The sequence below is a fragment of the Dermacentor variabilis genome, chromosome 7 (genome assembly GCF_050947875.1).
Source record: "Dermacentor variabilis isolate Ectoservices chromosome 7, ASM5094787v1, whole genome shotgun sequence".
NCBI classification, from domain to species: Eukaryota; Metazoa; Arthropoda; class Arachnida; order Ixodida; family Ixodidae; genus Dermacentor; species Dermacentor variabilis.
Window position 1 is genome coordinate 118,303,377 of NC_134574.1, and position 11,025 is coordinate 118,314,401.

At 43.3% G+C, this 11,025-nt stretch overlaps 1 protein-coding gene across 2 annotated transcripts; it reads left to right on the top strand.

Annotated features, from left to right (window-relative positions):
* The first annotated feature begins 577 nt into the window (after positions 1 to 577).
* Positions 578 to 6,866, top strand: LOC142587837 (uncharacterized). 2 transcript variants are annotated; one of them, XM_075699128.1, is made up of 4 exons: positions 578 to 709; positions 1,970 to 2,103; positions 2,949 to 3,244; positions 6,377 to 6,866. In XM_075699128.1, the coding sequence occupies exons 2-4, from the start codon at positions 2,019 to 2,021 to the stop codon at positions 6,626 to 6,628; spliced, it is 633 nt and encodes a 210-aa protein (XP_075555243.1). In that variant the 5' UTR covers positions 578 to 709; positions 1,970 to 2,018; the 3' UTR covers positions 6,629 to 6,866. The 2 variants fall into 2 exon arrangements, with proteins under 2 accessions (XP_075555243.1, XP_075555244.1); XM_075699129.1 differs by having other exon boundaries at positions 601 to 709; positions 1,991 to 2,103.
* The last annotated feature ends 4,159 nt before the right edge of the window (positions 6,867 to 11,025 follow it).

An 11,025-nucleotide genomic window follows, 5' to 3' on the forward strand; every position in this document is an offset into this window, starting at 1 on the left:
TAGGAATCTGAATTTTGTCATAAAGCGACGTCTTGAGCAATAGAAATAGCTGTGTATATTTCACCATAATTGAATGCCGTAAAACAAATCAATGTAATGCTCTTGAAGCAAATGTTTCGACTTGAAAAGACACTGCCCGATTAGTATGCGAAATTTTGAATCCTCATCCACCGCTTGAACTTAGCGACAGAGGAGCGCTCAGACCTACAGTTGGCAGTCACAGTTTTCTTGAAGTTGCTTATAGAGCAAGGAATACTCCGCCATATACAATGTAACGCGCAACAAAGTACTGCAACTTCTCAACAGTAGCCTAGGCTACGCGGTCAATGGATGCGACATGGTTGTATAATCGTGCTTCAACGAATGCAACTCAATGGCAAGGGCTATTTCAGTCAGTACATTGCTGCCGACACACGTCGTCAATTTAACCCTGTTTCAGGCGACTCGGGCAACGGTCGTGAAACATATCACGCGAGTCAAGGCCTTTTGATCTCCCAATTAGCCGTGAAAAGGCGTTAGTCTGCGAGATAGCTGCCTCGCGCAGGACGTTGTTGCTGTTTTTTGCGGCTCCTTTTCCGACGTCAGCGGTTGCGGCCAGAAAGCGAAAACACATCGAGCGCTTTAAGACCTCGCGTGCAGCACCAGCGGGTTATATTCTCGCTGTGTGTAGAAACTCACCAGTCTCTGCCCCGGCACACTTCGAAGGAAGGTGAGTTAACTGACTTCGGGCATTTGGCACGTCTGAGTTCTAGGCATTAGTAAAAGAAAATACGAGTTTCGCATATCCAAATGTATTAGGTTCTTCCTCGCGTTCAATTTCTTATTACGCACTATGATATTGGCAATATTTAGGGTAGTTTCTATCCTACATTTGTTTGACACAAAAGGAAGAACGTTTATATGGAGGAATACCATCCTAAGATTACTAATCCTGCCTGCCGTGTATTGATCCATTCTTGAATGTGCACGTGTATTGCAATGAGACAAGATGCTGTCGTTCATATATATATATATATATATATATATATATACATATATGGTTCAATGATTCAATGAAAAGTTCTGAAGGTCCGGTGCGTAGGTACGTAGGTAGTTGAATAAACGAAGGCGCAGATTTACGAAAATCGCGTCTTTAATGTTTGTAACGTTTCGGCCATGGCACGGCTTTGGTCAGAATAAGAAAACAGATATATATATATATATATATGAGGCGCCTATGAATAAATTGTTTCTTTTCATTCTTGCCACACGGAGCGGTTCCTTCACGTAGTATTCAATTTGTTCTTATTTTGTTTTTTATAATAATTATTGTGCACCCGGAGGTCGGGGAAAATTTCGGAATCATTATGTAAGACAAGCTACGAATACGCGTCATACGAATAGAGATACGAATACGCGTCATGGTCCGCTATGTAGTACGGCATAAAAAATAGCTACCTTGCTGTTTTGCTCCGGTTTGAGCAAGTGTATTTGCGAAAGCATGATATTGAGCAATAAAAGTTACCGTCCTTAAAATGACGAAAATCTCGAAGCAAATTTGGATAGAACGAGAGAAAGTCTAACCAGGTCAACACTTATGAAACTACCTTGGCAGAGCTTAACATCGCGAATGCCTCCTTTTAGTGACTGTTACGGCGTCTGTTGCACAATTTGTCTTTCGAATACACTGTCACTACTAAGCCAGCTGCGCCTGAGCTGACGTCACAGTGAAACTGAGAGCATAGCTTTGTTGGATTTCTCATCTAATATGACTCGTAATTCTTCCGATACCTTCGAGACAAATCAGCAAATTCAAAGTGTATCTAACTTAGGTTCTTCAGAATGCCCAGCCTTACGTAGAGTTGGAAGATGTATGTGTGGTACAGTGTTTTTTTTTTCCGGCGGTATCAATCTACTCTTTAAGCTCGGTAAATTCTACTGCAATATGGCTCATGGTAAATTCTTTTCTCCTTGCCATATATTAACGCAGGGATTTCTGAACACACCACAGGAACGCTTGCACAAGTTAGTGAACCGCCATGGCTTTTGTGGCCGTCCCCATCGCTCTACTCGCCATTTTTCAGTTTGTCAACGCTGGCAATGACTATTCTAAGCTTGTTACAGGTGAGCAACGTTATTCAATTGGTCTTTCTGTAGCACCATAAGTATCTTCGGTGCCTGATATTGTTGCAAAGCGAACGCGGAAATAGGATGAGCACAGGCACATGTTCCTTCCAATTCATTTTTCGTACTCTGTAGTAGATACATTGACAAAATTAGTAAATAACTAAGCTTCCATAATTTACACAATCATATATGTTAGCCATTCGTGCTGAAAATTCTGAGCTCCTTTTTCAGGAGACAGGCAATCTTGTTTAGCAATAGCAATGAAGCGAATTCATTTTACTAACGTCTGTAATGTGGGAAATGCCGCACAAATAGCACTTCTCACTCAAACAGTGAGAGAAAAACTGTGTTGACTTAAAACGGTACACGTAAAACAAGCCACATTGACATTGCACACATTAGGTTCGTAATTCTTCTTCAATGAAAGATATGATTAACGTTTGTGAGCACTCTTGGTAGGCATCCTGGGGCGTATTAATTAGTTAATACGCCCAGTTAATTCCCATCATATGAACCATATTCTATGCCCCCATATACATTACAAGTATTTAATGAAGAGGTATAGTGGTCGTTCTCGCTGTCTCGAATGACAAGAAGCTATATTGCATTACCAGGAAGGAATGATGCGTTTGTTGTGGCATAATGAAACAAACTGTCCAGTTCTGTGTCGAAAATCGTGTATAGTTTGACGCACTCAAGAGATACGTTGCAATGAACAATCCTGGTTTCTATAGTCTAAATTTCATACGTCTCTTACTTTTGTGCACATGTTCAAATACTGCTGAATAAATACCGTCAAAAGGTCTCTTTCCTAAAATGTTTGCTAACACACCACCACGCAGCACGCTGCGACAAGGCCCCGGACGTGGACTGGACAGAAAGCATCAACGCTTACCTTCGACGGATACCGGACACAATTACAATTCCAGGCCCCACAGAGAAGACATGGATAATGGGATTGAAAACCTCTTCAATCGAAGTGACAGGCCTGGGAAGTTTGTGGGCGTACAAGCCACCCCATAGCTTTTGTGCGTATAACCGCACCGTGATTGAAGCTGTGGTGTTCGCTGCCAATTCTCTGGGGATCAAGGTGGAGTGGAAGACCTGTACGGGAAGCAGAGGCAAATTAGGCACAATGGTAGGCACCGTATAATCTATTTACGGCACAGTGCATATATTGTAATACCTGGCGATAAGCACAACATGGTGTACCAGATGAAGTTTTATAAGCGAATGAGAAAGATATTTATAGAGTCAGGATTCCACCAATATTGAAATTAAGAAGTGCAGAACTGGCGAACAATGTTTAAGAAATGCAAGAACCAAGCACTGCCATAAGAAAAGCGCATCATACATTTGCCAAATGTACCACATGCCGCTTACAAAAGAAGAGATAACTTGTTTTCTTGGCGAGGCAAGCGATAAATGAGTTACTTACTTGAACTTTCCGTGATGAATTAATGCATCCTCGGCAGCAATAACCAGTCCGAGAAATTCGTCTTTGCAAACTACATTGGCGTTACAGATAGCTGCACTACGTGCATATATCTCTAGGATCAACAGGCGAACTGTTCTGTATTTGAATCTGTCAGTTCACTCTTGTCTAAAATTATGTGAGATTTTTCCAGGAGGTATCGTTTAGATGGGCGATGAACACTGAACACGATGTGAGCAAAAACAACACAGTTCTAGCGGAATTCAGTTTGACTTCTGTTCTTCTTTTTCCGACGCGCAAGTGGCGTTGTGGTGTTTTATTATTAAAACCCTTTCTAGCAACAAGCCAAAGAGTCTGCTAGCAATGCATTTTCAATGTACCTTATAGATGGATGAAAAAAAGTATCTGGTACGCGGTATCACACAGCCACATTGTGGAAGCCACATTGTGGACGCCTTTTAGAAGCTTCTTAGGGTGCATGGACACTCGGGCACAGAAATGACGTAAGCAAATATGAAAGTAAGATTTACTGACACATTACAAAGCTTACTTGCTTAAGTTGAGCTTGATGGATTAAACCTAATCTTGCTGACCGAGGTCTGCCAAACGCGACCACGCCACCTCGGATAGAGAAGTGTATACCGAGCTGTACCTTTCTTAACGGTGGGCTAAAGATAGCCGCAAAATTTAGTGGCTAGATTAGGAGAGATAATTTGAGGCCAAATGTAGCTTCCATGGCGTCATGTGTGGCGCCAAAATGACGCTATCTGTGCACGTGAACTATGCACGATTATTTTCTCTATGCAGTAATGTCGAAGTATGTATATATATATATATATATATATATATATATATATATGTATATATATATATATATGTATATATATATATATATATATATATATATATATATATGCGCCCATTTTACAGGATTCTGCCTGAGTGATTTTTTCAATCCAATAAGCCCTAAATTTGCAGAAAAAGGGCCAGATCATTGCTGACACAAATATAGTTTTGACAGTCATAAAAATGTTCTGAGAAATACGGACATTCATCTGTCCGGCTAATCTGGACATATGTGCAATGTGGAGCAAATGCATCATTTCAAAGCTAGCAGAGCCGCACGTTGCCAGGAGAACATAAGGACTGAGGTCCTTTTTTAAGTTGAGTGGCGACCTATCAGTGTATAAGGTATAATTTCATAGCGATATGCAATGTTTCCTTTTCTGCATGCGTCATTTTCCACTATTTCTAAATGAAACACTGCTATAAGGTTCCATTAGCAGTTTGCATAATTTTTGCCGAGCTGCTTGAACACTTTAAGAGAGAGCTTGCGCGTTAACATAGCCAAATGGGGGAAAAATCTTGAGCCGTCCGCTTGTATATGTGTAACAAATAAACTTAGTTAAAGAAGATCAAACGTAAGGACACTCACGCGACCATTTCTATTACCTCAATGTGGACGGCCACCAACAGCCGCGCCCACTGCGCACCCATATTGCCATTGAACTTGATAAGTGAGCGATTCGATTGAAAAAGAAATGTACTGGTGAATTGAGCACAACGAACAGTTTCCAAGAACACATCATTGTGAGAGAACAGCGGCCAGCTTCCCTCATTATACAGTTTTAGCTTAGCCCCTCTTACTGTCCGATCTACCCACATCTCACGTACTCAGCCTTTACGCCGAACTGAACTTATTTAGCGTTTTAATTAGACGCCTCCGTTAGTGTTGGGCCGTCCTTCGTGTTGGGCGCATGCGCAATAGTGCTCCCTTTAAACCGCTCTTTGCAAATTGTTACAATATGGCGGGTTGAGTGGACGGCACCACAAAGGCTAAAATCAAATTCGATGTTCACTTTTACTTCGTTTCTGTTTCGCCATTGCCTCGCGCACTTAGTGCAGCATGTTGCAAAGTGCCTGTGGGGGCACTATGAGTCTGTGCGCTAAATAAAATATATATATATATATATATATATATATATATATAGTAATAAGGCCAGGTGCGCATTTATCTAGGAGGAGTAAGTGCCCAGGTTAAATGTATCTCCGAACGTTGCAGTACGAGCGTGTATTCAGTTGGTCTCAACCTCAAGTAGTCAATTTCTCATAAACAGCAACATAGGTAAGAAAGTAGTGTATGCCAAAAATGTGCCATGTACATTTTGCAGCACTAGAAATTCGTACTAATGATTAACTGATCGCGTGAATTACATTATTGTCTTTTTCTAATAAAACGAATACGTTTTCTTGAATTTCAGTAACACCCACTGCAATCACGAAATGCTAATAGATTAAGTTTGCCAAATCACAATCTCGCAATTTACTCTTGATGAGAATCATGGCATTCTACTGAAATATAGCTGCTCAATAAGACAGCCACAGAATAGTGTGATGTGAGATATCATAAGAATAGTCTCTATGGACAGCAGCATCTACTCAAAAGCTTCACAAGATACACAAAAAGTATACGTCCTTTCAGGGGTAAATAGGTAAGGCCTGATGTGGCATTACACTGTTATTGCAGTCGGTCTTGTTCGGTAATAGTGCGGCAGTGTCCAAGCGCATATAAACACAACCAGAGACAGGTATCCTTATGTTGCATCTCAGTAATTTTCTTTCTTACTATTTCAATAACATGTTTACAAATGAACAAGTACTAGCAAATACGTCATTGTGAAGCTAGTACATACAGTGGGGTCTACCAGAACTGTGTAAATAAATATATTTAAGTATCTTCTGCAAGCAGGAAACATTGATTTAGAGTGTTTATGTTAACGTTGGGCAAGCCGCTTTTTAAGCTTTTGTTTTTTTCTTTATTTCTACACTTCCAAGGTTTCTGGAAGCAAGCTGCGGATCTACTTCGTTGCTGAACCAACACCTGAGGACCCTGACCGGATTCGGCTGCAAAACATCGAAACCGACAGCCTCGACGACCCCCAGTTGTACCTGACAGGAGCGCACCCAGCAATTATTAGTTTCGTGGAAGCTCTCGGATACGTAGGCATGCCTCACCTGCAGCTGCTGTGGAGCAGATTCATTCGCGTCGATGCAATGAGCCTCATTAGAGACGACCTCCAGATCTAAGGAAACATTACTAATGAAAAAAAAACAAGATATGGTCCCCAAAATATTGTAAGATGTATTGCTTTACATCATGCAGATTGTATATTGATTGACGTAATTTCGTTCATATCTTGGGGAGCTTTCTCGTAGATGCCACTACATTGATGACCGTCTGACAAAAATTACAGATAAGTAAAGCGTCAACTAATGCTTGTCGCAAGATTGGTGTCACGTAAATAAAGCTCTGCTTTCTTCTGACTGTTGCGACTTTACTTTTTTTTCTTGATAAATGTTATGGATGCACAGTGATTAAAGTTCAAAAAGGCCGCAATGCACGAGATTTTTTTTGAAAACCTTAAAGACGTGGCTCGTCCGATACCGAGGGGACCAAATTCGTTGGTATTGCAGTCGTCTTGAATTACCTTAATTTTTAGCAGTGAGGTTAGCTATGTTATTGTGGTCAATTATCAACATATTTGAGTGTATATTTTTGATCGCATTAGCTCACTTTCAGAAGAATGAGATGCCGCTGTTTTCATAGCATTTCTGTATTAAAATAATGCTTAGTCTTCCACTCTTGTCGGAGCTCGGCATTATCCCAACATTCTTGCATGTACTCCGTAAGATACCTAATGGAGTCATCGTCTAGGTTCCTGAGCATTTTGTTCGTTACCTCGACAGGGCCACGAGCCGACTACGATTTAAGTCTTACAATCTCTGCCCTCACTTCTACTTCTGTGATGAGGGCGTCCAACGCCTCGTTAGGCGCTCCACCATAGTCGGAAAGTGGACTTCTGGGTGTTTCGCCTAGGTACGTTTCAATTATTTCTTCGTGAAATAATCACCATTTCATTCTAACGCGTGCCTCGTTTTTACGAATCTTAAACCGGATTGAGTCTTCGAACTTTCGGAGTCCAACATGTGCCGGAGGATGCTCCACGTCTTGGAGAGGTTCATACTTCCCTCCATTTCGTCACATTTGTTGCCCCAATGTTGTTCGCATAATGTGAAAGTATAATGTTCGATTTCCTAATTATGCCTCGCAGTCCTCCTGAGGTGCGGTTCCATTTCTGTTTTTTGAGACGACGCTCCATGATTTGCTTAGCTTCCCACATATGCACAAGACGGCTGTCCGCAATCTCCGAAGCGTCATCTCCTTCGAGCGTTTTTGTAGCCGCTCTAACGCCCGACTTCAGGACCGTCAGTCATTCCTCGATGTTTCTGATGGGCCCCAGTTCCTGCGCCCTCCTGATATCTCTAAACTTATCCCATTTAACAACGTCCGGCGCACGTGCCCTACGCGTTTTAAGGCCTTCTTTCAGTATAGAACCAATTATGTAGTGGCCTCTGCCAAAATTTCGCTCCAAATTACGCCATTCTAGACCTTTTGCGTTTTCCGAGAATGTCCGATCTGGCGATGTATCCTTGCTAACCTTACTGCCCACCCTCGTTGGACTCTCGGGGTCCATGTGCGCAGTGAGCCATAGGTCATGCGTATATTCCCACAGCTGTCTGCCTTTCGGGCTTTTGTGCTGCTAACCCCATGCCTGGTGATGCGCAAAAAAGTCCCCCACTATCAGCAGTGCCTGGTTCCTTGAAATTTTGAAGGCCTTGCAAAGCAGAACCCTGAACTTCACCTTCCTATGCCTGGGTGAGCTGCATAAATTTAGAAGGAGTAGAGGTACAGTGGTTCTGTTTTTGGTTACAATTTCGAGAAACACGTTCTCGATCTCTTTCGACTCTAGATCTTGTTCAATGGCCGCGAGATTTCTTCTCACGAGCGTTGGGACCGAGTAATTCTCCCCCCTGCTACTATGAAATACCTGATAGCCTGACAGTTTTGCGGACCCCCCAGTTTCCTGGAGGGCAATCGCCAAAGGCATCTCTTCTCATAGCGGAAGGTACTTCCTCTTGCGCTGGAAGGCGCTACAGTTCCACTGCCAGATTTTATTTTCATTTGCGCGGCTGCCCATTTTGCAATTGCGTGACGATCTGCTCCATATTCTGTTGCCACGTGTTCATGGTGACTATCTCATTTGCTAGCCTTTGGCATTCCTCGGCCTGTTTCTGAACTGCCCCTACGACAGCATGAATTTGGATGTTGATATAGTTCATAAGTTCATTCACCTTGACCACTAGCTTTCCCAAATTTTCCACCCTTTTCTGTGTAGCCTGAAAACGGTCAGCTTCTTGAATTTTGCGTTTCGTCGGTGGCGTGAGGGACGCTTGTTTGACCATCTTATCCTCTCCTTGTGGCTGTTGACGTGCCGTTGGGGGATCGTCTGTCTAATGGGTTCTTGCGGAGCAGGGGTTGCCTGCCTCTGAGGTTTCTTTAAGTTTAAGATTTCAGACCGTTGCCTTTCGACAATCCCCGTTGACAATTTTCTTTGTTTGCTCAATTTCGTCGTCCCGTTTGTCACGCTGGTTACTTCCCTGGGAGAACTTGCCCGCAAAATACACACCCTTATGCTCCTTGCCCCAACCTATTCTCCATGGCTTGGCAGGGTCCTTTGAGCTCGAGTGCCCCCCTGGACTGGCTCCTGGCACGGGAACAGGATCATCCCCTGCGCGGCAGCGGTGGTCTGCCGTGATTCGTTTCCAGTTTTTGTAAAGAGTCCGCGCGGAACTTGAAGTCTTTTCCCCCTTTGGGTTCGCGTTGTCGACTGTGATTGTCAATCAACACGACGTTGTCGGAGCGGTGGCGTAGAGGTAGAACATCCGCATCGCGTGCAACAGGACCGCGCTTTGAATCCGAGTGCCGCCCCATTTACCGTCGGATTAAAAAAAATCCGCGAGTTGGTAAAAGTGCATAAACAGGCCTGGAGTGCGGCCTGAACCAGGCCACCAGAACCGGTAACGCACCCCCTCACCACAGCGGGATTGGCCACCCTGGTGCACTACTTGGACACAACCTCCCATATGAATACAACAATCAAACCCCGGCTCTCAATCGCCACCAGCTGCGAAGCAACTAACCACGGCGGCGGTCAGATCTGTGAGCCTGCAGAGGGTGCTAAGAATCCCTGGAACCGGACAGGCCGCCATTGGAATCTGAACCTGGCAACGTTTAACGCTAGAACGTTATCTAGCGAGGCGCGTCTAGCAGTGCTATTAGAGGATTTAGAGGGCAGTAAATGGGATATTATAGGGCTCAGTGAAGTTAGGAGGACAAAATAAGTATATACAGTGATGAAAAGCGGGCACGTCCTGTGCTACCAGGGCTTAGCGGAGAGACGAGAACTAGGAGTCGGATTCCTGATTAATAGGAATATAGCTAATAACATACAGAAATTCTATAGCATCAACGATAGGGTGGCAGGTGTTGTTGTGAACCCTAATAAGAGGAACGAATTGAACGTCGTACACGTCTACGCCGCTACATCTAGTCATGATGACCAGGAAGTCGAAAGCTTCTATGGAGACGTGGAATTGCCGATGGGTAAAGTAAAAACAAAACACTCTGTACTGATGGGCGACTTCAATGCCAAGGTAGGCAAGAAGCAGGCTGGAGACAAGTCAGTGGGATGGGTGCTACTGCACATGACATAGGCACTAGGAATAGCAAGGGAGAGCTCTTACTTGACTTTGCAGAACATATTAATATGCATATAATGAATACCTTCTTCGGCAAGCGGGACAGCCGAAAGTGGACGTGGAGGAGCCCGAATGGCGACACTAGAAATGAAATAGACTTTATAGTCTGCGCTAACCCTGGCATCATACAAGATGTGGACGTGGTCGGGCATCATTAAGGCATCATTATGGGCATCATGGGCATCATTAAGGAGTGTGCAATAAAAGTCGGTGGTAACTCTGTTAGACAGGATATCAGTAAGCTATCGGAGGAGACGAAAGATCTGATCAAGAAACGCCAATGTATTAAAGCCTCTAACCCTACAGCTAGAACAGAACTGGCAAAACTTTCCAGGTTCTATATTCATATCCATATTATACTTCCAATAAGGAAGTATAATATTGATAGAATTGAACATGCTCTTAGGAATGGAGGCAGCTTAAAAGTAGTGAACCAGAAACTAGGAATTGGCAAGAATCAGATGTATGCTTTAAGAGACAAATCCTGCAATATCATCACTAATATGGATGAGATAGTTCAAGCAGCTGAGGAGTTCTATAGATATTTATCCAGTACCAGTGGCACCCACGACGATAATGGAAGGGAGAATAGTCTAGAGGAATTTGAAATCCCACAAGTAACGCCGGAAGAAGTAAAGGAAGCCTTGGGAACTATGCAAAGGAGGAAGGCAGCTGGCGAGGATCAGGTGACAGCAGATTTGTTGAAGGATGGTGGGCAGATTGTTCTAGAAAATTTGGCCACCCTGTATACGCAATGCCTCATGGCCTCGAGTGTACCGGACTCTTGAAAGAACGCTAACATAATCCTAATCCATAAGAAAGGG